At 59.2% G+C, this 27,371-nt stretch overlaps 2 protein-coding genes across 4 annotated transcripts; both read left to right on the forward strand.

Annotated features, from left to right (window-relative positions):
• The first annotated feature begins 1,425 nt into the window (after positions 1–1,425).
• On the forward strand, positions 1,426–7,203 carry LOC142077111 (guanylate-binding protein 1-like). The gene is made up of 10 exons (XM_075139298.1): positions 1,426–1,519; positions 2,760–2,971; positions 3,054–3,181; positions 3,596–3,705; positions 4,020–4,222; positions 4,339–4,581; positions 4,881–5,161; positions 5,728–5,940; positions 6,065–6,155; positions 6,285–7,203. Exons 2-10 carry the CDS (start codon positions 2,779–2,781, stop codon positions 6,413–6,415), a joined length of 1,593 nt encoding a protein of 530 aa, XP_074995399.1. The 5' UTR covers positions 1,426–1,519; positions 2,760–2,778; the 3' UTR covers positions 6,416–7,203.
• Positions 7,204–16,948: 9,745 nt separating this feature from the next.
• LOC142077113 (guanylate-binding protein 1-like) lies at positions 16,949–21,379 on the forward strand. Of its 3 annotated transcripts, none has more exons than XM_075139305.1 (9): positions 16,949–17,147; positions 17,230–17,357; positions 17,772–17,881; positions 18,197–18,399; positions 18,516–18,758; positions 19,058–19,338; positions 19,905–20,117; positions 20,242–20,332; positions 20,462–21,379. In XM_075139305.1, exons 1-9 carry the CDS (start codon positions 16,955–16,957, stop codon positions 20,590–20,592), a joined length of 1,593 nt encoding a protein of 530 aa, XP_074995406.1. In that variant the 5' UTR covers positions 16,949–16,954; the 3' UTR covers positions 20,593–21,379. The 3 variants fall into 3 exon arrangements, with proteins under 3 accessions (XP_074995406.1, XP_074995404.1, XP_074995405.1); XM_075139303.1 differs by having other exon boundaries at positions 16,953–17,147; positions 20,198–20,332; positions 20,462–20,548; XM_075139304.1 differs by lacking the exon at positions 16,949–17,147 and having other exon boundaries at positions 17,346–17,428.
• Positions 21,380–27,371: the final 5,992 nt, after the last annotated feature.

The raw sequence follows: 27,371 nt of genomic DNA on the forward strand, positions 1-27,371 counted from the left end.
GGTGACAGGGCCACCCGAGGGGACCCGGGCGCGGGGGTGCCTGTGGGATGAGCGTGTCGGTGCTGGGTGCTGGCAGCGAGCCTGGAGATGGCGCAGGGGAGCCGTGGGGTGGGTCAGAGGGCTGGGGTCTGGGCGCGGGAGGGCACCCTTGTGTGGGGGCACTGGGGAGCGGGCACCTCGATGGGAGAGCGGGGGGAAACGGGGACGGGGTGCCCGTGCGTCGGGGGGTGGTTCCTGCCCCTGGGTGCGAGAAAGGGGCACGGGGACCTGCGGAGGAGGGGGAGGGGAGGGGAAGGGGGACGTGGTGTTTCTGCAAGGGGAGGGTGGGCGCACCGTGGGGGAGGGGATGTCTTTTCAAGGGGGCCGCGGCACCCCTTTGAGAGGGGAAGAGGGATGGGGTAGGGCTCCGTGAGGGAAATGGGGTGCAGGGCACGTCCGTGGGGGGATGCTGGGGCAGCGCGGTGCCCGTGGGAGATGGGGGCTGGGTGTGCGTGGGGGGAGGCTGAGGAGCATGCCCGCGTGTCAGCGGTGCGCGTCCTCGGGAGGGGGCGGCACGAGGGCCGTGGGTGCGAGGGGACCACGGCGCGTGTCCGCAGGAGGGGTCTCGGGGAGGGGGTGTTCGTGCTGGGGCACCGGGGCTTCGGGGCGAGCAGGGCAATTCTTGGCAGGCCCTCAGGGGAGAGGCTCGTGGGGGTGGTGGCACGTCCACGAGGGGCATTTTGGGGGGACGCACGTGTGGGAGAGCAGCAGGGGCCCCGGCAGGGCTGCCGGGGTGTCGGGGACGTGTCCGTGGGTGGAGGAGAAGAGGAAGCACGTGAGTGGGTGCTCCAAGGGGGGCAGGGCGACGTGGGGGTCATGTTGGGGGGGTGGGGGGGGAGGTGAGGGACCCACCTGGTGGATACGAGAGGGAAGGGGGAACCGCAGCACAGCACCCGTGGCTGGGACAGAGTTAACCGTCTTCATCCAGCCCGTGGTGCTGGAAAGGTGTTGGTAACACACAAATGCTTTGGCTGCTGCTGAGCGGTGCGTGCACAAGGTCGGGGCCTTCTTTCCCCCTCTGCCCCCCGCAGCGAGCAGGCGGGGGGTGGGCAAACGGCCAGGACCCTCAGAGATCATCGAGGCCACCCCCCGTGTGGCGAGCAGGGACGTGCTGCACCAGGCCAGGCTGCTAAAGCCCCTCCGAGCTGACCCGAAGCGCTTCCAGCGCGGGGCCACCCGCAGCTCCTCGGGGCGCCTGGTCCCCGTGTCCCACCGCCCCTTCTTGTTCCTCCACTGGTTAAACCGTCCTTATGTCAGCTGCCCCCAGTCTCCGTGCTCAGCTGCGGGCCAGGGCCAGACCCCCGGCCAGCGATGGGGTTTCCTGCTCCCTCCTAGCCCCACTTTCACTTTCGCTCTCTGACACACCCTCGTTTCCCGGAATAGGAGGAGAGGGGCCGGCCAAGGGCACGGGATAAACGGCAGGGCAGGACCCCGGCTGCAGCAGAGCTGTTGCAGCCCAGGGCGGGTGACGAAGACGACGGTGAGTCCCTTCCCCTAATCCCCCCTGCGCACCCCACGCGAGCAGCCCGGGGCTTTGGGGCTGGGAATGACTCCTGACCCCAGGCAGCGACAGGGACCCCGCCGGGTGGGAGGAGGAAGAGGTCCAAAGGTCTGCTGGGGCTCTGGGATGGAGCAAGGGGAATGGGTGGCTGGAGCCTGCCTTCACCCCCGAGGCTCTGCGTGCAAGTTAGGACTCGCCTGAGCTTGCACCCTATGGCCTCACCATTCCTCTCCTGCCCACGGCGCTGGCAGCGCCGTGGCACGAGGGGCAGCCTCCTGTCCCCAGGGGCGACCCCTCGCTGTTCCTGGAAGCGGGCAGGGCTTGTGAGGTCCCGCCAGAGGGTTCCAAGCCCAGAAGCGGGCAGTGCCGTCGGAGCTCCTCGCTGCCGGAGCAAGTCCCCGGGTGTCTGGGAGGTTGCAGTGGGGCAGCTCCTGGCTGTGGGCACGGCAGGAGCCGTTGTGCTGCCTCCACGTCCGTGGGGTTTAGCGGACCCTGGCAGGGGCCGGGCGATGGCTGGGGCTGTGCAGGGGAAGGGTCCGGATTCGGTGAGAGCCCCCCTGCCGCTGGCAGTCTCCCCATCGGGGCAGAAGGCGAGGAGGGGCGGGCGCTGAGCACTGGAGTGTGGGGAGGGGGTCACCCACCACCGCACGGGAGGAGGCGAGGAGGGAGGGGAGCCTTGCGAGGGCAGCACAAGCGTGTCCCTGTGCGGGGCACAGGGGGGGTGAGAGGGCGTTTGATGGCGTCGGGCATAAGAAATTAATGAAGAAATTAATAAGAAGCTCCCGAAGCTTCGATTTCACCCCCCAACCTCTCTTTCCTTAGCGCTGCTGCGGCTCTCCGGTCATTCCTCTTGCCCCGCAGCCCTGCCGGAGGCCGTTGCCATGTCCCACACCCGTTCTTGCATGGTTCACCCCCAGCAAACTTCCAGCGGGTGTTGAGGACACACTGCAGAGGACTCCCACTTTCCCACTGGGCTGTCAGAATCTGAGCTGTTCCTGTTGCAAGGCCAAGGGGAAGGGGCTGTGCACCTCTTGGGAGCGTCACCGTTGTCTTCACAGCAGCGCTTGCGAGGGGCCAAAAGAGGAGGCGCGGTGGAAGGAGTTTGGTGCAAAGCGTGATTCGCTTCGAAAAAGGAAGCAGGATGCTAACGACTGTCCCTGCTGGGACTGGGGGGGGTCCCCACCTTGCTAACCAGCCCGTCTCTCCGTCTCCTTTGCAGGCTGCGTTTGCTGCCAGCCATGGCGTCCGAAATCCACGTGCCGGCGCCTGTCTGCCTCATCGAGAACACGCGGACGAAGGGGCTGGTGGTGCGGCAGGAGGCCCTGCAGGTGCTCTCGGAGGTCACCCAGCCGGTGGTGGTGGTGGCCATCACGGGGCCGTACCGCACGGGCAAGTCCTACCTCATGAACAGGCTGGCTGGCCAGAGGAAAGGTGAGGGAGGTCCCGGCCCTGCATGGCCAAGGTACCCGGGTTTGCCCACTCTGCAGTTACCGCCCTTGCGTCCTCCCCACAGGTTTCTCCCTGGGCTCCAGCGTGCAGCCCCACACCAAAGGTATCTGGATGTGGTGTGTGCCTCACCCCTGCCAGCCTGGACGCACCCTGGTGCTGCTGGACACCGAAGGGCTGGGCGACGTGGAGAAGGTGTGGAGGAAGCAGAAGCTCCATTTGGGCGTTCCCAGCACTTTGTGGAAGCTCTTGAGGGCCCAGCCATGGTGACCAGAGTGCAGGTGTTCCCACCGCGTATGGTGGGAAGAGGCCATGGGGAAGGAGGTCGGGGTAGACAAGTTGCCAAATTCCTCCGCTTTTCTAGAAAAGAGCAGCAGAGCGGGAATGAGGAGCTGAGGGAGCACTTTGGTAGAGGTCTGTGGGACCCTGAGAGTTAGGAGCTGAGGATCAGCCCAGCTTCAGAAAGACGTGGTGATGGCATGGGGCGGGTCTCTCCAAAGCCTGATCTTGCCATGGCCCGTGGGTTGGGGGCATTCAGGGCATGGGGATCTGGGGCTTTGCTCATGCTTAGAGAGTCTTGTTGATAAGCGCCAAGGGTCGTTGTTGCAGGGCGACACCGAGAACGACACATGGATCTTCGTGCTATCCGTCCTGCTCTCCAGCACCCTGATCTACAACAGCAAAGGCACCATTGACCAGCAAGCCATGGAGCAGCTGCAGTATCCTTGGTGGACCGAGGCCCCAGGGATGGCCTCCTCTCCCTGTGTGGGGGGCTAGGGGTTGACAAATCCCAGTTCCTCAAGCAGCTGCAGAACCTTCTGGTGGTGCCCGGTGACGTGCTCTGAGTCCTGAGGAGTGCCACGTCGTGGACCTCAGGGCTGAGGGTTTTTCTCCCTCCTCCTTCTGGTGGTTCCAGGCTGTTCCCTGTCCCCGCAGGGTCTCCTCTCTTCCCCATGAAGTGCTGAGCGGTTGCAGGATGGCGATGCCCCTGCGTTCAGAGCTGAGGTCCCTCTTTCCTTAGCCAGCTCCCTAGCTATGTGATGAAGCTGACTGAGCACGTCAGGTTGAAGGCAGCAGCCGAGAAGAGTGAAGATGAACTGGAGGATTCAGAAAAACTTGTCCGCTTCTTCCCAACGTTCGTCTGGGCTGTGCGGGATTTCACACTGCAGCTGGAGGTGGATGGGAAGGAAATCACTGAGGATGAATACCTGGAGAACGCCCTGGAGTTAAAGGCCGGTAAGGGAACGGTGCCGTGCTGCCGGAGACGTTCAGCCCCGGACACAGCAGCCTTCCGGTGTAATTCAACAACAGCCCGAGCCCGGTGGACTTGCTCCGTCTCCTCTTCCCCACAGGCAGCAGCCCGGAGGCCCGAGGCTACAACGAGCTCCGGGAATGCATCCGCCGGTTCTTTCCCGCTCGCAAGTGCTTTGTTTTTGAGCAGCCGGCCGGCAGGAGGGACCTGGTCCGCTTGGAGGAGCTTCCGGACGATGGGATCAACCCCGAGTTCCAGCAGCAGGTGGAGAAACTCTGCAGCCACGTCTGGGAAACGTCTCCAGCCAAGGCCATCCCTGGCGGGCGCATCGTAACGGGGAGCCGTGAGTCCTGCTGTCGAGAGGGCTGGGTGGCCAGCAGCTGGTGGGGCTGTGCCTGGGGAAGGACCACGTGCAGAGCCGGAGGGGCAGGTGGGGAAAGGGAGAGCTTTTCTGCCGGCTGCCGTCCCTGCCTCTGGATTTGGGGCTCCCGCACGTTGCAGGCGGGGTGGGAAAGAGTCAGGAAAAGAAGTTCCGGAAGAGTCCGGCAGGGAGGCAGCAGGGATACGGCAGGACCCAGGGCCGAAGGGGAGCCTGCGTTTGGCTCAGGCTGCAGCTCTCTCATGCCTGGTCCTCCTTGGCAGTGCTGGGGAAGCTGGCAGCGACCTACGTGGAGGCCATCCGGAGCGGGGCAGTGCCGTGTCTGCAGAGTGCGGCGCTGGCCCTGGCAGAGGCTGAGAACGCAGCGGCAGTGAAAGCGGCTGTGGCGTTGTACCGGGATCTGATGGAGCAGCGGGCGCAGCTGCCGACGGAGACCCTTCAGGAGCTACTGGGGCTGCACGCCCAGTGCGCGCGGGAGGCGCTGGAGCTGTTCGTGGCACGGGCATTTGAAGATGGCATCCGCTCTTTCCGGGCAGAGCTCCGAGTAGGTGGTCCCCAGCCCAGCCGGGGCTCCCCAGGGACACCACCACCCCCTCAGCTTTGGGGAAAGAGCACGGTCCTGGGGGGCAGGCGTCTCCCTGCCCCCTGCCAGAGGACGCTGCCGAGCCCTCTCCAGAGGGGCCTCGGTGCCCACGCCTGCTCTCACGCGCTGCAGACTGGCAGTTGTCCCCGAACCTGCCGCGGTTCCGAAGCTGTGCTGCAATGGGGACGGAGCTCAGCCCTGCCCCCTCTCCTGCTGCAGCCCAGACGCGTCTCTGCCCCGGCTGGAAGCCTGGAGCCTTCCACGCTTCCCCTGTCCTGCTGAGTGGTTCTTGCCCCTGTGTTTTGGGAAGCCCGTGGGCCCTCTCACGCTCTCTGCTCCCGTGCCCCTTGGCCCAGAGACGTCCGTGGGCACAGAACGCCCTCCCCATCGGTCACCTCCCGGCTGATTACCCCACAGACCGGAGAACCCAACCTCCATGTCGGCCTGGCTTGGTTTGTGCCCGGCATGAGAGCGGTGGATGCAGCTCCGCCTGGGCTGATGCCTTCCCCCCGCATCTTTCCGGACAGCGCCAGGTACAGGCACTCAAGGTGAAGTTCTGCAGGGACAACGAGCAGGCGTCCCGTGACAAGTGCGAGGCTGCTCTCAGGGACCTCTGCCAAGACATGGAGAGACGAATCGCTGATGGGGTCTACAACGTGCCAGGGGGCTACCAGCTCTTCCAAGGAGACCAACAGACACTGGTGGAGAAATACTGGGAACTGCCTGGCAAGGGGGTGAAGGTAGGACCAAGAGCAGCTCCCCTTCAAGGGGAGAGGCTCCATGTCCCATCCCCTTCCCCCAAGAAACCATTTCCCCCCAGCTGCCGTTCCTCCTCTTGACTCCTCTTCTACCTGTGGTCCTCAGGCTGCTGCTGTCCTGCAGGAGTTCCTCCAAAGCAGAGAAACCCTGGCCAAGTGCATCCGCCAGATAGACCTCTACCTGACAGAGCTGCAAAGTAACTTCTGGGCTGGAGAAATGCCACTGCCTGTAGAGGGCCAAGCTTGAGGGAGGGGGACAAGAGCACTCTTGGGGGCTTGTGCGCTCAGCTCCTGCCCTTGCAACACCTCTGTTTCTCTGTCGCCAGGTGAGCAAGACCAGTACGAGAGAGCTGAGCGGGTGAGGGCGGCCCGGAGGATGATGGAGACCGCAGCATTGATACTGATTAACTTGGGAATCGCAGTTGCTACTCGGAGACTACCAAGATTTCCTTTCTAACCCCTGTCGTGGTTTAACGCCAGCCAGCAACTAAACACCACGCAGCCGCTCGCTCACTCCCCCCCCCCTCCACTTAGCCATCCTCTGCGGAGTAGCTCTTCCCACCCTGGGCCTTAGCAAGGCTCTCCTCACTTTGAACCTGTGAGGAAGTTCTCCCCACAGGGCTGTTGTGCTCTCTGCTCGCTCACGCCCTCTCAGTGCTGCTCCCTCTTTCCTTTCTTCAGACCAAAAGATCCCCAAGTGCCCCTTCCTGACCCGTCTCTGGAGGAGGAGGTGGCTGTAGGGGGTTCACGGGAGGTGTGTGTCCCATCGTACTGGTTTTGGCTGGGAGAGGGTCAATGTTCTTCCTAGCAGCCGGTGGGGTTCTGAGTTTTGGATTGGTGACCGAACCAGTGCTGCTGACACCCCCCTGTTTGAGCTGTGGCTGAACAGCGCCTGCACAGCATCAAGACCTTTTCTGTTTCTCATCCACCAGCGAGTGGGCGGGGGGTGGGCAAGAAGTTGGGAGGGGACCCAGCCGGGACAGCTGACCCCCGCTGACCAAAGCGATATCCCAGACCCTAGGACACTGCGCTCAAGCAATAAAAACTGGGGGATAGAAGGAGGCAGGGGGATGTCTGGAGTTAGGGTGTTTGTCTTCCCAAGCCACCGTTACGTGTGATGGAGCCCTGCTTTCCTGGAGGGGGCTGAGCATCTGTCTGCCGATGGGCAGTAGGGAATGAATTCCTTATTTCGCTTTGGTTGCGCACGCAGCTTTCGTTTTACCTATTAAACTCTCTTGGTCTCGACCCACCAGTTGTCTCATTTTCACCCTTCCCGTTCCCTCCCCCATTCCCCAAGCTGTGTGGGGCTCAGCTGCCCACCGGGGTCAACCCACCACGCTCATGGACAAAGGGGTTTCCCTCCTCCCTACAGGGAACTCAATCCTCAGCTGCTCCACGAGAAGAAGCAGGGACACTAAGCGTTCCAGTAACGAGAAGGTGTAGAGGTTTCTCAGTTCTTTACCTACAGAGGGGCGGTCCAAGGCCGTCATCCCGGTGGCACTGGCCCCTGAAACGCCTTTCCTGCAGTGTGGGCACTCCATCCCTGCGGGAGAGGTCTGCTTGTGCCAGAGCGGGGTCTGCAGAGCACAGCCCCTGCTCACCCAGCGAGGGCCTGGGGAACCTCCTGAGGACAAAGCCCAGGCTCTTTCCTCCCCATGCTGCTGTGCCGGTGCTCTTTTCCCTCCCGAGCCCCCACACTGCGAGAGCCTGCGTCCCTCCACTGCAAGACCCCAGCCTCGGGAGCCATCCCACCACGTCTCCGTGACCCCACAAGACCGTAGCCCTGCAACTGCACGCAGACCTCTAACTCCTCCTGTTTATTCCCCATACCCCGGCATTAATGTGCAGACACTTCAGAGAGGCCCCCCAGCCTGTTGAGGGCCTGGAGAGGGTTTGGGGGTTTTCCCATCGTGGTGCCCTGTTGGCGCTTCCCTGCTTACACACAAGTGCTGCAGGTGACCTGCTTAGGGTCTGTTTTGTTGGCTTTGTGACCCCTTCCCGTCACATCACCCCAGACCCTTTGCTCACCGACCCTGTCTGTCGCTCCCTCACTGGGCTGCTGGATGCTCTCTCCCTCTCCTCCTTCGTTTAAAGCCCCCTTACAAGGTCAACCAGCCTACGGACAAAGATTCCTTTGCCCCTCTGGTGAGGTGGATCCCGTCTCTCCCAGGCAGACCCTGAGCTGCATACAGGGTCCCGTGGTTGTAGAGCCCAAACCCCTCTTGCCAGCACCAGTTCCTCAGCCAACTGTTGACCTGCATCGGCACTGCTCTCCTCCTCGCACGCTTGCCCCTGGGGCTCGCAGGCGTTCCCTCCAAGCCGTGGAGACCTGGTACGTGGTGTGAGTTGAGTTGTCTTCAGGCTTTGCTTCTGAAATGAGAGGGCACCCAAATATAAGGTGAGCTGATCTACCGATATGCCCCCCATCACTCCGAACGTCCCCTTTTCCTCCTTCTTCCCCCAGCTTTACATGCTGAGCACGATGTCTCATGGTCTGGAACGTCCCCTTGGTCAGCTGGGGTCAGCTGTCCCGGCCGTGTCCCCTCCCAGCTCCTTGTGCAGCCCCAGCCTCCTCGCTGGTGGGGTGGGGTGAGGAGCAGAAGAGGTCTTGACCGTCTGTAAGCCCTGCTCAGCAGGAACGAAAACAGCCCTGTGTGACCAACGCTGTTTCCAGCACAAATCCAAGCCCTCGCCCCGTAGCAGCTTCTCTGGAGAAAATGACCTCTGTCCCTGCCAGACGCAGCACAACACATCACAGAGGCCTGGGAGACCTTGCTGCTGAAGGCACCGAGCAGCGTAGGGACACGCGGAGATGTTTGTTCTTTGAATGACCCGGCTAAGGGTCTCGCACGAGTTGGGAGAAGGAAAGGGAGGAACACGAACAAAAGCAGTGACACGAAACAACCCGCCCCAGCCTCGTTAACTGACAAGCAATTACAGGTGCCACTCCCAGGAAGACCAGCTTGGACTTTGCAACTGGTGGGGTCGTAAGTCAGGAGGGAGATCCTGAACACTGCTGGAAAGGGTGCCTGCTACTGGGGCTAATGGGGATCCCAGTGCCAGCTACTGGGGTGAATGGGGATCTAGTGCCAGCTACTGGGGTGAATGGGGATCTAGTGCCAGCTAGTGGAGCAAATGGGGATGCCAGTACCAGCTACTGGGGCTAATGGGGATCCCAGTGCCAGCTACTGGGGCTAATGGGGATCCCAGTACCAACTACTGGAGCGAATGGGGATCCCAGTACCAGCCACTGGGGTGAATGGGGATCCCAGTGCCAGCTACTGGGATGAATGGGGTTCCCAGTGCCAGCCAGTGGAGCTAATGGGGATCCCAGTGCCAGCTATTGGGGCTAATGGGGATCCCAGTGCCAGCTACTGGAGCGAATGGGGATCCCAGTGCCAGGCACTGGGGTGAATGGGGATCCAGTGCCAACTAGTGGAGTTAATGGGGATCCCAGTGCCAGCTACTGGGGTGAATGGGGATCCCAGTACCAGCTACTGGAGCTAATGGGGATCCCAGTACCAGCTACTGGGGTGAATGTGGATCCCAGTGCCAGCTACTGGGGTGAATGGGGATCCAGTGCCAGCTACTGGGGTGAATGGGGATCCCAGTGCCAGCTACTGGAGCCAGTGGAGTCCCAGTGCCAGCTACTGGGGTGAATGGGGATCCCAGTGCCAGCTACTGGGGCTAATGCGAATCCCAGTGTCAGCTACTGGGCTGAATGGGGATCCAGTGCCAGCTAGTGGAGCAAATGGGGATCCCAGTACCAGCTACTGGGGCTAATGGGGATCCCAGTGCCAGCTACTGGGGCTAATGGGGATCCCCGTGCCAGCTACTGGAGCGAATGGGGATCCCAGTGCCAGCCACTGGGGTGAATGGGGATCCAGTGCCAACTAGTGGAGTTAATGGGGATCCCAGTGCCAGCTCCTGGGGTGAATGGGGATCCAAGTGCTAGCTACTGGGGTGAATGGGGATCCCAGTACCAGCTAGCAGAGTTAATGGGGATCCCAGTACCATCTACTGGGGTGAATGGGGATCCAGTGCCAGCTACTGGGGTGAATGGGGATCCCAGTGCCAGCTACTGGAGCCAGTGGAGTCCCAGTGCCAGCTACTGGGGTGAATGGGGATCCCAGTGCCAGCTACTGGGGCTAATGGGGATCCCAGTACCAGCCACTGGGGTGAATGGGGATCCAGTGCCAGCTACTGGAGCAAATGGGGATCCCAGTACCAGCCACTGGGGTGAATGGGGATCCAGTGCCAGCTGCTGGGGCTAATGCGAATCCCAGTACCAGCTACTGGGGCTAATGGGGATCCCAGTGCCAGCTACTGGGGCTAATGCGAATCCCAGTGTCAGCTACTGGGCTGAATGGGGATCCAGTGCCAGCTGCTGGAGCAAATGGGGATCCCAGTACCAGCTACTGGGGCTAATGGGGCTCCCAGTGCCAGCTACTGGGGTGAATGGGGATCCCAGTACCAGCCACTGGGGTGAACGGGGATCCCAGTGCCAGCCACTGGGGTGAATGGGGATCCCAGTGCCAGCTACTGGGGCTAATGGGGATCCCAGTACCAGCCACTGGGGTGAACGGGGATCCCAGTGACAGCTACTGGAGCCAGTGGAGTCCCAGTGCCAGCTACTGGAGCGAATGGGGATCCCAGTACCAGCTACTGGAGCGAATGGGGATCCCAGTAGCAGCTACTGCAGCCAGTGGAGTCTCAGTGCCCGCTACTGGGGTGAATGGAGATCCCGGTACCAGCTACTGTTGCAAATTGGGGTCCAGTGCCAGCTACTGGGGTGAGTGGGGTCCCAGTGCCAGGTACTGGGGCAAGTGGGGTCCCAGTACCAGCCACTGGCGTGAGCGGGGGGTTCTCAGTGCAGCTACCGGGGCAGGTGGGGGTCTCGGCCCCCAGCAGTTGGGGTGGGCATGGTGCGTGACCCAAAAACCAGCTGCTGGGAGGGACTGGTGCGAGCGAGGGGCTCAGCGCCCGTGTCTGGAGCGGGACCACGGGTGACAGCCCACGTCCCGGTGCTGGCGCGCGGGGGCACACGTCCGTGCCCGCCCCAATCCCAGTGTGCGCTGACCAGCAAACGCCGAGCTGGACCGGCCGGCCAGGAGGGCTCCTTGGGCGCGGGCTGGGCTACCCGGGGTGACAGGGCCACCCGAGGGGACCCGGGCGCGGGGGTGCCTGTGGGATGAGCGTGTCGGTGCTGGGTGCTGGCAGCGAGCCTGGAGATGGCGCAGGGGAGCCGTGGGGTGGGTCAGAGGGCTGGGGTCTGGGCGCGGGAGGGCACCCTTGTGTGGGGGCACTGGGGAGCGGGCACCGCGATGGGAGAGCGGGGGGAAACGGGGACGGGGTGCCCGTGCGTCGGGGGGTGGTTCCTGCCCCTGGGTGCGAGAAAGGGGCACGGGGACCTGCGGAGGAGGGGGAGGGGAGGGGAAGGGGGACGTGGTGTTTCTGCAAGGGGAGGGTGGGCGCACCATGGGGGAGGGGATGTCTTTTCAAGGGGGCCGCGGCACCCCTTTGAGAGGGGAAGAGGGATGGGGTAGGGCTCCGTGAGGGAAATGGGGTGCAGGGCACGTCCGTGGGGGGATGCTGGGGCAGCGCGGTGCCCGTGGGAGATGGGGGCTGGGCGTGCGTGGGGGGAGGCTGAGGAGCATGCCCGCGTGTCAGCGGTGCGCGTCCTCGGGAGGGGGCGGCACGAGGGCCGTGGGTGCGAGGGGACCACGGCGCGTGTCCGCAGGAGGGGTCTCGGGGAGGGGGTGTGCGTGCTGGGGCACCGGGGCTTCGGGGCGAGCAGGGCAATTCTTGGCAGGCCCTCAGGGGAGAGGCTCGTGGGGGTGGTGGCACGTCCACGAGGGGCATTTTGGGGGGACGCACGTGTGGGAGAGCAGCAGGGGCCCCGGCAGGGCTGCCGGGGTGTCGGGGACGTGTCCGTGGGTGGAGGAGAAGAGGAAGCACGTGAGTGGGTGCTCCAAGGGGGGCAGGGCGACGTGGGGGTCATGTTGGGGGGGTGGGGGGGGAGGTGAGGGACCCACCTGGTGGATACGAGAGGGAAGGGGGAACCGCAGCACAGCACCCGTGGCTGGGACAGAGTTAACCGTCTTCATCCAGCCCGTGGTGCTGGAAAGGTGTTGGTAACACACAAATGCTTTGGCTGCTGCTGAGCGGTGCGTGCACAAGGTCGGGGCCTTCTTTCCCCCTCTGCCCCCCGCAGCGAGCAGGCGGGGGGTGGGCAAACGGCCAGGACCCTCAGAGATCATCGAGGCCACCCCCCGTGTGGCGAGCAGGGACGTGCTGCACCAGGCCAGGCTGCTGTTTGTGTCTTCATCTCGCTCTTGGGATCACATCGAAACCTCCCCCGATATTGGATCAGGAATTTAAATTGACAGGATCCCTCGAGCCGAGAGTGCCGCACTGTTTTACGTGAGACCTCTCAGGAGAGGCAGGGGTGCGGGGCTGTGTTTGTAACTTAGGAGCTGCCTTCCTGAGACGACCGCTTCCCCGCTTCGTTCTGCAAATACGCGAAACCTCTCGGGAGGGTGGAGGGGGGCGGGTTGGTGTTCGAAACTTGTGCACTTCCTTCCTGAGACGACCGCTTCCCTGCTTGGTATAGAGATGAGTGATACTAAAACTGTCCCTTCGGGGAGAGAAGTTCTGTTTGAGTTTTTGGAGAGACATAATGCACGACCCTCTGTGCCCGGAATGGACTGGGCTCAGGGAAATTGATATAATTTGCAGAGTGTGGTTGATCGGACGAGTGCTTTGCAAAAGGATGCGAGAGTGAGATCTGGAAGAGGAAAAGCGATTGTTTGTGCTGTTCTTGGTGCCAGTTCAGCCGCTGCTGTGGAGGCGAGGGAACGTTGTCGCGTTGAGGAATCCCTAATTGTTGAATCCCTCCAAAACCTCGTTCGGTCCCTTCAGGGGCAAGTGGCGGAATTAAAGGAACAGCTTGAAGGAGAGAGAGACCAGGTGAAATATCTGCAGATTGCTCTTAAGGAGCAACTCCTTGCGGGCACTGCCCACGAGGAAATACCCCCAAGATCGGAAACTGGTTATCCTTTTAACGACTTGCAGGCAGCGAGAGAAAAAGTAGAGAAATTGGAACCGCTCTCGCTGCAACCCTTGGTTAAGACCGAGTATATTTATGATGATGATCAGGATCAGTTCCCCTAAGTTACAACCAAGGAGGTCCCCTCTACTGCCCCCGAGTTGGCAAAGTTAAAAAAGGATTTTGGCCGAACCCCTAGGGAGTCGGAGACGGAGTGGGTGTGGAGAGTATTGTTATCTGGGGGGGATCAGATTTTGTTAAGTGAAAGGAGGCAGAGGGGTATTGGGGACCGGGAGTATTTTTAACTCCCGGGAATTACCGCGCCCCTTGGTCTTTAACCCAGCAGGCACCTATTGGGCGGGGGTGTGAACCCCTTGGAGAGGGGGGACCCCCTCGCAATCACGGTTGATCAGTTGGTGGAAAGTGTGCAGAAGGCAGCTTGCTTGCAGATGATGTATGATCGGAAGTTGGAGCCTAGGCAGGAGTCCCCGATGCTGATGCCCGTAGATCCTGAGCGAATGACTCCCCTTACGAGGGGACTCCCCGATTCCTTAAAGCCGATGGGTATACAGTTACAGGGGAAATACAGGCAGTGCCTCAGAGCGGAAGAGTTGCGGCTGCTTTAGAAGGACTGACACCCGATCGGCACCGCCGGTCCCCGGATAGGAAGATGTGGACTTGGGGGGAGGTCGCCCAAGAATTGATCAATGACGGGCGCAAGTATGGCCCTGTAAACCTTCCGGCCATTGAAACAGACTCTAGAGGCCTGAGGCGAGCTGAAGTGAAAATGGTTCCACGCCCTGAGGGCGATGGAAAAACACCCCTCGCTAAACCACCTGGAGGGAGGGACATCCCAAAGAAGCGCAGCAGTCTGTTGGCAAAGGGGTGGCAAAAGGGGATCCCGCGTGACTTAATGGATGGATTGCGGACTGACAAGTTAGAAAAACTGGTGTCTGAATGGCCCGATAAATCGGCAGATAAAGACACGGGCTCTAAAAATACCACCCCGAGTGCACCTTCTTTAATTGATTTATCAGAAACAAATGTCCCCCGATTTTCGGCGGAAAACTCGATCCTTCGCCCTCCAATGGTGAGCCGGGGGGCGAAGGTTGGTTATATATCAGATGGCTCACTGGAAATGGCCGGGGTGACTTACTAATTACAAGCTTTGTGGGGCCAAAACAAATCCCGGTCACAGTTTTAGTAGATACTGGGGCTCAAATTTCAGCTATCAAAACAAAGGATGCTCCTAACTGTGGGGTTAAATTTTCTAAACAGAGGCTGTTTGTAGCAGACGCATTTGGCAATGTTCAGCCACAGGCGTTAGCAACAGTCAACCTACGATTGCTGGGAGAAGGTATTGCCACCACGGTGGAAATGGTTGTGGGAGAATTCCCACTCAACCTCCTGGATGTTCTGATAGGGAGAACCTGGACTGATAATAAAGGCAGACAGCGGTCGTTTGGCTCTCCCACAATAGACATTCGGCTGCTACAGCCGCGCCGCCACTTCCCCCTTCAAAGCTTACGAATGTTAAGCCTTACCCCATACCCTTGGGGGCCAGAGAGGGAAGAACGCCTGTGATAGAGGATTTAAAAGAATGGGGCATTGTGGTTCTGGCCCACTCCCCTTTTAAGTCCCCGGTGTGGCCAGTACAAAAACCCAATGGCAAGTGGAGGCTGACCGTAGATTATCGCAGACTTAATGCAAACACTGGTCCGTCGACAGCCGCGGTACCGACTATTGCTGAGCTTATAGCTACAATCCAGGAACGAGCCCACCCGATCATGGCGACAGTGGACGTTAAGGACATGTTTTTTATGGTCCACCCACAACCTGAGGACCAAGATCGCTTTGCTTTTACTTGGGAAGGGCAGCAATTTACTTTCACCCGACTCCCGCAGGGATATAGGCACTCCCCCACGTTAGCCCCCCATGCGCTGGCACAGGAGCTGGGAAGAGTTCAGGTAGAGAAGGGGGTCAGTATTTACCAACCCATTGATGATATTCTTGTGGGAGGGGATGAGGTAGAAAGGGTTCAGACAACCCAAGATAATATAATTTCCCACCTGGAAAGTTTGGGACTGAAGATTCCGCCTGAGAAAACACAAACACCCTCGAGTGAAGTCAAGTGTTTGGGGATCTGGTGGAAGGGAGGAATGACATGTGTCCCACCTCGTTTGTGTCTTCATCTCGCTCTTGGGATCACATGGAAACCTCTCCCGATATTGGATCGGGACAAAAGCCAGCTCAGGTCGGGTGACTGCTGCGCTGGCACTGCTTCTTGTGAGGCTTCTCCTCCGGTGGTTCGGGTGGTTCCTGCTATAGCCATCCCCGTAACATGCAACTCAAACCCTGGCTTACAACAACTTAAGGGTATTTGCATTACAATCTCCACCCCTGGTCCCTTTGGACCAGACCATCGGGTTTAACATTGCAACGCACTCCCCCCCTTGCCCTGCTCCAGCCGGGACCTACCCCAGACTGCAGTCCCCTGGGGGGGTTCCTGCCCGGCCAGCGATGGGGTTTCCTGCTCCCTCCTAGCCCCACTTTCACTTTCGCTCTCTGACACACCCTCGTTTCCCGGAATAGGAGGAGAGGGGCCGGCCAAGGGCACGGGATAAACGGCAGGGCAGGACCCCGGCTGCAGCAGAGCTGTTGCAGCCCAGGGCGGGTGACGAAGACGACGGTGAGTCCCTTCCCCTAATCCCCCCTGCGCACCCCACGCGAGCAGCCCGGGGCTTTGGGGCTGGGAATGACTCCTGACCCCAGGCAGCGACAGGGACCCCGCCGGGTGGGAGGAGGAAGAGGTCCAAAGGTCTGCTGGGGCTCTGGGATGGAGCAAGGGGAATGGGTGGCTGGAGCCTGCCTTCACCCCCGAGGCTCTGCGTGCAAGTTAGGACTCGCCTGAGCTTGCACCCTATGGCCTCACCATTCCTCTCCTGCCCACGGCGCTGGCAGCGCCGTGGCACGAGGGGCAGCCTCCTGTCCCCAGGGGCGACCCCTCGCTGTTCCTGGAAGCGGGCAGGGCTTGTGAGGTCCCGCCAGAGGGTTCCAAGCCCAGAAGCGGGCAGTGCCGTCGGAGCTCCTCGCTGCCGGAGCAAGTCCCCGGGTGTCTGGGAGGTTGCAGTGGGGCAGCTCCTGGCTGTGGGCACGGCAGGAGCCGTTGTGCTGCCTCCACGTCCGTGGGGTTTAGCGGACCCTGGCAGGGGCCGGGCGATGGCTGGGGCTGTGCAGGGGAAGGGTCCGGATTCGGTGAGAGCCCCCCTGCCGCTGGCAGTCTCCCCATCGGGGCAGAAGGCGAGGAGGGGCGGGCGCTGAGCACTGGAGTGTGGGGAGGGGGTCACCCACCACCGCACGGGAGGAGGCGAGGAGGGAGGGGAGCCTTGCGAGGGCAGCACAAGCGTGTCCCTGTGCGGGGCACAGGGGGGGTGAGAGGGCGTTTGATGGCGTCGGGCATAAGAAATTAATGAAGAAATTAATAAGAAGCTCCCGAAGCTTCGATTTCACCCCCCAACCTCTCTTTCCTTAGCGCTGCTGCGGCTCTCCGGTCATTCCTCTTGCCCCGCAGCCCTGCCGGAGGCCGTTGCCATGTCCCACACCCGTTCTTGCATGGTTCACCCCCAGCAAACTTCCAGCGGGTGTTGAGGACACACTGCAGAGGACTCCCACTTTCCCACTGGGCTTTCAGAATCTGAGCTGTTCCTGTTGCAAGGCCAAGGGGAAGGGGCTGTGCACCTCTTGGGAGCGTCACCGTTGTCTTCACAGCAGCGCTTGCGAGGGGCCAAAAGAGGAGGCGCGGTGGAAGGAGTTTGGTGCAAAGCGCGATTTGCTTGGAAAAAGGAAGCAGGATGCTAACGACTGTCCCTGCTGGGACTGGGGGGTGTCCCCACCTTGCTAACCAGCCCGTCTCTCCGTCTCCTTTGCAGGTTGCGTTTGCTGCCAGCCATGGCGTCCGAAATCCACGTGCCGGCGCCTGTCTGCCTCATCGAGAACACGCGGACGAAGGGGCTGGTGGTGCGGCAGGAGGCCCTGCAGGTGCTCTCGGAGGTCACCCAGTCGGTGGTGGTGGTGGCCATCACGGGGCCGTACCGCACGGGCAAGTCCTACCTCATGAACAGGCTGGCTGGCCAGAGGAAAGGTGAGGGAGGTCCCGGCCCTGCATGGCCAAGGTACCCGGGTTTGCCCACTCTGCAGTTACCGCCCTTGCGTCCTCCCCACAGGTTTCTCCCTGGGCTCCAGCGTGCAGCCCCACACCAAAGGTATCTGGATGTGGTGTGTGCCTCACCCCTGCCAGCCTGGACGCACCCTGGTGCTGCTGGACACCGAAGGGCTGGGCGACGTGGAGAAGGTGTGGAGGAAGCAGAAGCTCCATTTGGGCGTTCCCAGCACTTTGTGGGAGCTCTTGAGGGCCCAGCCATGGTGACCAGAGTGCAGGTGTTCCCTCCGCCTATGGTGGGAAGAGGCCATGGGGAAGGAGGTCGGGGTAGACAAGTTGCCAAATTCCTCCGCTTTTCTGGAAAAGAGCAGCAGAGCGGGAATGAGGAGCTGAGGGAGCACTTTGGTAGAGGTCTGTGGGACCCTGAGAGTTAGGAGCTGAGGATCAGCCCAGCTTCAGAAAGACGTGGTGATGGCATGGGGCGGGTCTCTCCAAAGCCTGATCTTGCCATGGCCCGTGGGTTGGGGGCATTCAGGGCCTGGGGATTTGGGGCTTTGCTCATGCTTAGGGAGTCTTGTTGATAAGCGCCAAGGGTCGTTGTTGCAGGGCGACACCGAGAACGACACATGGATCTTCGTGCTATCCGTCCTGCTCTCCAGCACCCTGATCTACAACAGCAAAGGCACCATTGACCAGCAAGCCATGGAGCAGCTGCAGTATCCTTGGTGGGACAGAGGCCCCAGGGATGGCCTCCTCTCCCTGTGTGGGGGGCTAGGGGTTGACAAATCCCAGTTCCTCAAGCAGCTGCAGAACCTTCTGGTGGTGCCCGGTGACGTGCTCTGAGTCCTGAGGAGTGCCACGTCGTGGACCTCAGGGCTGAGGGTTTTTCTCCCTCCTCCTTCTGGTGGTTCCAGGCTGTTCCCTGTCCCCGCAGGGTCTCCTCTCTTCCCCATGAAGTGCTGAGCGGTTGCAGGATGGCGATGCCCCTGCGTTCAGAGCTGAGGTCCCTCTTTCCTTAGCCAGCTCCCTAGCTATGTGATGAAGCTGACTGAGCACGTCAGGTTGAAGGCAGCAGCCGAGAAGAGTGAAGATGAACTGGAGGATTCAGAAAAAATTGTCCGCTTCTTCCCGACGTTCGTCTGGGCTGTGCGGGATTTCACACTGCAGCTGGAGGTGGATGGGAAGGAAATCACTGAGGATGAATACCTGGAGAACGCCCTGGAGTTAAAGGCCGGTAAGGGAACGGTGCCGTGCTTCCGGAGACGTTCAGCCCCGGACGCAGCAGCCTTCCGGTGTAATTCAACAACAGCCCGAGCCCGGTGGACTTGCTCCGTCTCCTCTTCCCCACAGGCAGCAGCCCGGAGGCCCGAGGCTACAACGAGCTCCGGGAATGCATCCGCCGGTTCTTTCCCGCTCGCAAGTGCTTTGTTTTTGAGCAGCCGGCCAGCAGGAGGGACCTGGTCCGCTTGGAGGAGCTTCCGGACGATGGGATCAACCCCGAGTTCCAGCAGCAGGTGGAGAAACTCTGCAGCCACGTCTGGGAAACGTCTCCAGCCAAGGCCATCCCTGGCGGGCGCATCGTAACGGGGAGCCGTGAGTCCTGCTGTCGAGAGGGCTGGGTGGCCAGCAGCTGGTGGGGCTGTGCCTGGGGAAGGACCACGAGCAGAGCCGGAGGGGCAGGTGGGGAAAGGGAGAGCTTTTCTGCCGGCTGCCGTCCCTGCCTCTGGATTTGGGACTCCCGCACATTGCAGGCGGGGTGGGAAAGAGTCAGGAAAAGAAGTTCCGGAAGAGTCCGGCAGGGAGGCAGCAGGGATACGGCAGGACCCAGGGCCGAAGGGGAGCCTGCGTTTGGCTCAGGCTGCAGCTCTCTCATGCCTGGTCCTCCTTGGCAGTGCTGGGGAAGCTGGCAGCGACCTACGTGGAGGCCATCCGGAGCGGGGCAGTGCCGTGTCTGCAGAGTGCGGCGCTGGCCCTGGCAGAGGCTGAGAACGCAGCGGCAGTGAAAGCGGCTGTGGCGTTGTACCAGGATCTGATGGAGCAGCGGGCGCAGCTGCCGACGGAGACCCTTCAGGAGCTACTGGGGCTGCACGCCCAGTGCGCGCGGGAGGCGCTGGAGCTGTTCGTGGCACGGGCATTTGAAGATGGCATCCGCCCTTTCCGGGCAGAGCTCCGAGTAGGTGGTCCCCAGCCCAGCCGGGGCTCCCCAGGGACACCATCACCCCCTCAGCTTTGGGGAAAGAGCATGGTCCTGGGGGGCAGGGGTCTCCCTGCCCCCTGCCAGAGGACGCTGCCGAGCCCTCTCCAGAGGGGCCTCGGTGCCCACGCCTGCTCTCACGCGCTGCAGACTGGCAGTTGTCCCCGAACCTGCCGCGGTTCCGAAGCTGTGCTGCAATGGGGACGGAGCTCAGCCCTGCCCCCTCTCCTGCTGCAGCCCAGACGCGTCTCTGCCCCGGCTGGAAGCCTGGAGCCTTCCACGCTTCCCCTGTCCTGCTGAGTGGTTCTTGCCCCTGTGTTTTGGGAAGCCCGTGGGCCCTCTCACGCTCTCTGCTCCCGTGCCCCTTGGCCCAGAGACGTCCGTGGGCACAGAACGCCCTCCCCATCGGTCACCTCCCGGCTGATTACCCCACAGACCGGAGAACCCAACCTCCATGTCGGCCTGGCTTGGTTTGTGCCCGGCATGAGAGCGGTGGATGCAGCTCCGCCTGGGCTGATGCCTTCCCCCCGCATCTTTCCGGACAGCGCCAGGTACAGGCACTCAAGGTGAAGTTCTGCAGGGACAACGAGCAGGCGTCCCGTGACAAGTGCGAGGCTGCTCTCAGGGACCTCTGCCAAGACATGGAGAGACGAATCGCTGATGGGGACTACAGCGTGTCAGGGGGTTACCAGCTCTTCCAAGGAGACCAGCAGGCACTGGTGGAGAAATACTGGGGACTGCCTGGCAAGGGGGTGAAGGTAGGACCAAGAGCAGCTCCCCTTCAAGGGGAGAGGCTCCATGTCCCATCCCCTTCCCCCAAGAAACCATTTCCACCCAGCTGCCGTTTCTCCTCTTGACTCCTCTTCTACCGGTGGTCCTCAGGCTGCTGCTGTCCTGCAGGAGTTCCTCCAAAGCAGAGAAACCCTGGCCAAGTGCATCCTCAAGACAGACCTCTTCCTGACAGAGCTGCAAAGTAACTTCTGGGCTGGAGAAATGCCACTGCCTGTAGAGGGCCAAGCTTGAGGGAGGGGGACAAGAGCACTCTTGGGGGCTTGTGCGCTCAGCTCCTGCCCTTGCAACACCTCTGTTTCTCTGTCGCCAGGTGAGCAAGAACAGTACGAGAGAGCTGAGCAGGAGAGGGAGGCCCAGAGGAAAATGGAGACCGCAGCATTGATACTGGGTGGCTTGGTAATCGCATTTGCTACTCGGAGACTACCAAGATTTCCTTTATAACCCCTGTCGTGGTTTAACGCCAGCCAGCAACTAAACACCACGCAGCCGCTCGCTCACTCCCCCCCCCTCCACTTAGCCATCCTCTGCGGAGTAGCTATTCCCACCCTGGACCTTAGCAAGGCTCTCCTCACTTTGAACCTGTGAGGAAGTTCTCCCCACAGGGCTGTTGTGCTCTCTGCTCGCGCACGCCCTCTCAGTGCTGCTCCCTCTTTCCTTTCTTCAGACCAAAAGATCCCCAAGTGCCCCTTCCTGACCCGTCTCTGGAGGAGGAGGTGGCTGTAGAGGGTTCATGGGAGGTGTGTGTCCCATCGTACTGGTTTTGGCTGGGAGAGGGTCAATGTTCTTCCTAGCAGGCGGTGGGGTTCTGTGTTTTGGATTGGTGACCGAACCAGTGCTGCTGGCACTCCCCTGTTTGAGCTGTGGCTGAACAGCGCCTGCACAGCATCAAGACCTTTTCTGTTTCTCATCCACCAGCGAGTGGGCGGGGGGTGGGCAAGAAGTTGGGAGGGGACCCAGCCGGGACAGCTGACCCCCACTGACCAAAGCGATATCCCAGACCCTAGGACACTGCGCTCAAGCAATAAAAACTGGGGGATAGAAGGAGGCAGGGGGATATCTGGAGTTAGGGTGTTTGTCTTCCCAAGCCACCGTTACGTGTGATGGAGCCCTGCTTTCCTGGAGGGGGCTGAGCATCTGTCTGCCGATGGGCAGTAGGGAATGAATTCCTTATTTCGCTTTGGTTGCGCACGCAGCTTTCGTTTTACCTATTAAACTCTCTTGGTCTCGACCCACCAGTTGTCTCATTTTCACCCTTCCCGTTCCCTCCCCCATTCCCCAAGCTGTGTGGGGCTCAGCTGCCCACCGGGGTCAACCCACCACGCTCATGGACAAAGGGGTTTCCCTCCTCCCTACAGGGAACTCAATCCTCAGCTGCTCTACGAGAAGAAGCAGGGACACTAAGCGTTCCAGTAACGAGAAGGTGTAGAGGTTTCTCAGTTCTTTACCTACAGAGGGGCGGTCCAAGGCCGTCATCCCGGTGGCACTGGCCCCTGAAACGCCTTTCCTGCAGTGTGGGCACTCCATCCCTGCGGGAGAGGTCTGCTTGTGCCAGAGCGGGGTCTGCAGAGCACAGCCCCTGCTCACCCAGCGAGGGCCTGGGGAACCTCCTGAGGACAAAGCCCAGGCTCTTTCCTCCCCATGCTGCTGTGCCGGTGCTCTTTTCCCTCCCGAGCCCCCACACCGCGAGTGCCTGCGTCCCTCCACTGCAAGACCCCAGCCTCGGGAGCCATCCCACCACGTCTCCGTGACCCCAACAAGACCGTAGCCCTGCAACTGCACGCAGACCTCTAACTCCTCCTGTTTATTCCCCATACCCCGGCATTAATGTGCAGACACTTCAGAGAGGCCCCCCAGCCTGTTGAGTGCCTGGAGAGGGTTTGGGGGTTTTCCCATCGTGGTGCCCTGTTGGCGCTTCCCTGCTTACACACAAGTGCTGCAGGTGACCTGCTTAGGGTCTGTTTTGTTGGCTTTGTGACCCCTTCCCGTCACATCACCCCAGACCCTTTGCTCACCGACCCTGTCTGTCGCTCCCTCACTGGGCTGCTGGATGCTCTCTCCCTCTCCTCCTTCGTTTAAAGCCCCCTTACAAGGTCAACCAGCCTACGGACAAAGATTCCTTTGCCCCTCTGGTGAGGTGGATCCCGTCTCTCCCAGGCAGACCCTGAGCTGCATACAGGGTCCCGTGGTTGTAGAGCCCAAACCCCTCTTGCCAGCACCAGTTCCTCAGCCAACTGTTGACCTGCATCGGCACTGCTCTCCTCCTCGCACGCTTGCCCCTGGGGCTCGCAGGCGTTCCCTCCAAGCCGTGGAGACCTGGTACGTGGTGTGAGTTGAGTTGTCTTCAGGCTTTGCTTCTGAAATGAGAGGGCACCCAAATATCTCCCCGAGGCAGACTAAGGTGAGCTGATCTACTGATATGTCCTCCCAGTTAGGATTCCTTGCTTCTGCAGAGGAGGTCCACAGGGTCCTGCTTGGCCCCAGTGTAGGCAAATGAGCATGGTTCCTCTCAGCCCTGTTCGACTTCTTCCTGAGGGTACGTACCTCCCACATCTGGGAAGGCAGCAGTGGTGGGCCAGTGGGCAGGGACATTTGTGCTGTGGTTGCTTGAGGCAGGTGAGATGAATCTCACTGAGACAGCAAAGTTTGTTCCAAATCACACGGAGAAGTGTAAGGGCTCTGTGCATCTGCCTACATCCACGCTGCTCCACACGCTGCTTCTCTGCACCTTCCACTAAGTGAAGATGGCATTAAGGGCTGCCTTTTGCCTTCCAAGACTGAGCAAACCCACTTCCCTCAGCCTCCTTTTGTGCTTTATAAGCATCATTCCCCTGACCATCTTGGTGACTCTGATCAGATCAAATTTAGAATCCTGTCCGTGACGCCAATTTGTCGTGGGCGGGCGATTTAGGCCGCTTAAAGGACCACCGCCAAAGGTATCAGCAAAAGTGGTTTTTTTGAAATATGATGTTGTAAAAGTGTGACTTAACAAAGTCCAATGGCAAGGTTCACTCTATTACTGGGCAAAGGACATAACAATGATTCAAAACTACCAATACAAAATCTTAGTGCACTATAATACAATGCGCATCATCAGTCACTTACCAAATATCTGCCGTTGGTAAGAGGTCTCTCTGCCTCGAGGAGCAACCTTGAGAGGCATCAAGGGGAGATCACCGCCATGCAGCCACGCTGCCTAATAGGGAGAGCTCAAAGAAGGCTCGCTTAGGCTGTCATACCAGGTCCTGCACTTCGGCCACAACAACCCCAGGCAACGCTACAGGCTTGGGGAAGAGTGGCTGGAAAGCTGCCCGGAGGAAAAGGACCTGGGGGTGCTGGTCAACAGCCAGCTGAACATGAGCCGGCAGTGTGCCCAGGTGGCCGAGAAGGCCAACGGCATCCTGGCCTGTATCAGAACTAGTGTGGCCAGCAGGAGCAGGGAGGTGATCGTGCCCCTGTACTCGGCACTGGTGAGGCTGCACCTCGAATACTGTGTTCAGTTTTGGGCCCCTCACCACAAGAAGGACATGGAGGTGCTGGAGCGTGTCCAGAGAAGGGCAACGAAGCTGGAGAAGGGCCTGGAGCACAAGTCTGATGGGGAGCAGCTGAGGGAACTGGGGTTGTTTAGTCTGGAGAAGAGGAGGCTGAGGGGAGACCTCATCGCGCTCTACAACTGCCTGAAAGGAGGTTGTAGCGAGGTGGGTGTTGGTCTCTTCTCCCAAGTAACAGCGATAGGATGAGAGGAAATGGCCTCAAGTTGCACCAGGGGAGGTTTAGATTGGACATTAGGAGAAATTTCTTTACTGAAAGAGTGGTCAGGCCTTGGAACAGGCTGCCCAGGGAAGTGGTGGAGTCACCATCCCTGGAAGTATTTAAAAGACGTGGAGATGAGGCGCTTCGGGACATGGTTTAGTAGTGGAGTTGGCAGTGTTAGTTTTACGTTTGGACAGAATGATCTTAAGGGTCTTTTCCAACCTAAATACTTCTGTGATTCTATGATTCTAACAAAACTACAACTGGATGTAACACCACATTCAGAGCTCCAGTTGATGCTGGTGACCATCCAAGGACAGTTTCCCACCAGTGATGTTCTCCACCTTTCTTCACTCTTTCTAGGACACAGTGTATCTGTCCGTTGTTCCGATCACCGCTCTCTGGGCCTAGACTTTCAGCCACTTTTGAATCCACCTCACTGTCTGCTCATCCAGCCCAGACTTCAACAGCTTGTCCATGAGGATCTTACAGCAGACAGTGTCAAAAGCGTTGCAGAAATCAAGGCAGACAATAACCACTGCTCTCCTCTTGTCTACAAAGGCAATCATGTAATTGGAGAAAGTTATCAGGTCAGTCAAGCATGACTTCCCCTTGGTGAATCCATGCTAATTAGGCCTGAAGATTTTCTTGTTGTTCATGTGCCTGGAAATGGTTTCCAGGATTAGCTGCTCCATCATGTTCCCATGGATCAAGATGAGGCTGAGCAGCCTGTAGTTCCAAGTTTGGCTGTGTCGTTGGTGCCTACATGGAAGAGCAGCAGGGAGTAACAGTCCAAGGGCTGGAAAAGTTTCTGCAGCCTCTCAAAAATGCATCTTTTGATCAAGGACAGCAGAAAGTGTTTGTTAGAAGCTGCTAGAGGTTGCTAGCAGCTTACTGGGAATTACAGAAACCTGTGGCTCTCTTCACCTGGCAGGAAAAGGCCCCTTCAGCTTTCTTGAGGATTCCTCCAGATGCCCCCCGAAAATGTTTTCAGGACACTGTTGGGTAAAGCCCTGAGGAACTTGGTGGGAATTCAGTGCTCATCCTGATGTGAGAAGAAGGTTGGTCCTCCCAAGGTCCCTTCCCACCTGAATGATTCAGTGTTTCTGTCACCACTGATGAGAGGCACAGCGGTTTTTGGAGCCATGAATTCCACCTGTGCATGTGGGTTAGCACCAAGCATGGCACCCCCATCACCAGCCTCTCCTAGTGGTGTGATGTTGGCTCTAGGGCCTGAAATATTTTGAGTTCAAAGTTTAATTGTGAATGGCTACTTGTTTAGCTTGGGCCCTCCTCACAGCCTGCAACACCTGTGCATGACATCATGATGACAAGAAAGCCATGGCAGGAGGGTGATGATATTCTCACATCCCTGAAGTCCTTTGCAGATCCAAGAAAATCCAACAGGATTGGAAGAGCCTTAAACATCTCAGGCATGCATTTATAAGGTCAACTTTCTCACTGTGGGAGGCTGAAAGAGCTGGATTTGTTCAGTCAGAAGAAAAGAAGGCTTTGGGGAGACCGAAGAACAGCCTTCTCACACCTTCTAGAGGGTAACCAGAAGAGTCAGGCTCTTCACTGTGGTGCATGATGGGAGGATGAGAGCCAATGAGCAAGGAGAAGGCTTCCCAGAGAGCTGGTACCATCTCCATCTTTGGAGGTTTTCAGGCCCCAAATTAATAAAGTTCTATGCAAGCTGGTGCGCCCTGATAGCTGACCCTGCTGTGAGCAGAAGATTGGGCTAGAGACCTCCTGAGGTGAGGTCCAGCCTGAAGGATTCTGTGTTCCATCTGCTACAGGGCTCTTCATAGAATCGTAAGAATCGTTTAGGTTGGAAAAGACCTTTAAAATCATTGAGTCCAACCGTTAACCTAGCACTGCCAACTCCACCACTAAACCATGTCCCTAAGCGCCTCATCTACACGTCTTTTAAACACCTCCAGGGATGGTGACTCAACCGCTTCCCTGGGCAGCCTGTTCCAAGGCTTTCAGTGAAGAAATTTTTCCTAAGATCCAATCTAACCCTCCCCTGGCGCAGCTTGAAGCCATTTCCTCTCGTCCTATCACTGGCTCCTTGGGAAGAGACCAACACCCACCTCGCTACAACCTCCTTTCAGGTAGTTGTAGAGAGCGATGAGGTCTCCCCTCAGCCTCCTTTTCTCCAGGCTAAACAACCCCAGTTCCCTCAGCTGTTCCGCCTGAGACTTGTGCTCTAAACTCTTCACCAGCTTTGTTGCTCTTCTTTGGACACGCTCCAGCACCTCCATGTCTGTCTTGTAGTGAGGGACGGCTCACGGCGTACTGAACGTGTGGAGAAGAATTGTGGACTTGGGAGTTTCGGCCCAGATAAGACAGGACTTTGGCCTGTGCGCCGAGAACTAGCAGACGCGCACACAGGCCTGAGATAAGACCTGAACACCTGCCTTAGTTGTCTTCTCTGCAACGAAACTGAAAACATCAAGAGAATTGTGTAACTGGTTAACCGTGAGAATAAGCGGATCTGAGAGCAGTCGTGTGGATCCTTGCCAAAAGGAAGAGAGACTGTTTTTCTTAGTTAATAAGGGGTAAGTATTGGGTGATGATTGGGGGAGACAGCGGGACCTCCCCATTATGGTAAAGGATATATTCTCCTGTATTGTAACAATAAAGGATTCTGCGCATGCTTATGTGAGAGTCCGTGCAATCATACACCACATGAACGGTGTCAAAGGCTTTGCTAAAGTCCAGGTAGACCACATCCACAGCCTTTCCCTCATCCACTAAGCAAGTCACCTTGTCATAGAAGGAGATCTGGTTAGTCAAGCAAGACCTGCCTTTCATAAACCCATGCAGATTGGGCCTGATCACCTGGTTGTCCTGTACGTGCCGCATGATGGCACTCAAGATGATCTGCTCCATAACCTTCCCCGGCACTGAGGTCAGACTGAGAGGCCTGTAGTTCCCCAGATCCTCCTTCCGGCCCTTCTTGTAGATGGGCATCACATTTGGTAACCTCCAGTCAACTGGCACCTCCCCGGTTAGCCAGGACTGCTGATAAAGGATTAAAAGTGGCTTGGTGAGCACTTCTGCCAGCTCCCTCAGTACCCTTGGATGGATCCCATCCTGCCCCATAGACTTGTGTGTGTCTAAGTGGTGTAGTAGGTCGCTACCATTTCCCCTTGGATTATGGGGGCTTCATTCTGCTCCCCGTCCCTGTCTTCCAGCTCCGGGACCTGGGTACCTAGAGAACAACTGGTCTGACTGTTAAAGACTGAGGCAAAGAAGGCATTGAGTACCTCAGCCTTTTACTCAGCTGTTGTCACTGTGTTTCCCCCTGCATCCAATAAAGGATGGAGATTCTTCTTAGCTCTCCTTTTGTTGCTAATGTATTTATAGAAACATTTTTTATTGTCCTTTACAGCAGTACCCGGATTAAGTGCCAGATCAAGTTCTAGTTGGGCTTTGGCCCTTCTAATTTTCTGCCTGCATAA

The sequence above is a fragment of the Calonectris borealis genome, unplaced genomic scaffold, assembly GCF_964195595.1.
Source record: "Calonectris borealis unplaced genomic scaffold, bCalBor7.hap1.2 HAP1_SCAFFOLD_156, whole genome shotgun sequence".
In the NCBI taxonomy this organism is placed as follows: Eukaryota; Metazoa; Chordata; class Aves; order Procellariiformes; family Procellariidae; genus Calonectris; species Calonectris borealis.

Coding starts and splice junctions, on each gene's coding strand:
- LOC142077111 (XM_075139298.1), top strand. CDS start 2,779: ATGGCGTCCGAAATCCACGTGCCGGCGCCTGTCTGCCTCATCGAGAAC. Junction 5,941..6,064: donor TGCCTGGCAAGGGGGTGAAG/GTAGGACCAAGA, acceptor TGTGGTCCTCAG/GCTGCTGCTGTCCTGCAGGA. Junction 6,156..6,284: donor CTACCTGACAGAGCTGCAAA/GTAACTTCTGGG, acceptor CTCTGTCGCCAG/GTGAGCAAGACCAGTACGAG.
- LOC142077113 (XM_075139305.1), top strand. CDS start 16,955: ATGGCGTCCGAAATCCACGTGCCGGCGCCTGTCTGCCTCATCGAGAAC. Junction 17,358..17,771: donor GGCTGGGCGACGTGGAGAAG/GTGTGGAGGAAG, acceptor TCGTTGTTGCAG/GGCGACACCGAGAACGACAC. Junction 20,118..20,241: donor TGCCTGGCAAGGGGGTGAAG/GTAGGACCAAGA, acceptor GGTGGTCCTCAG/GCTGCTGCTGTCCTGCAGGA.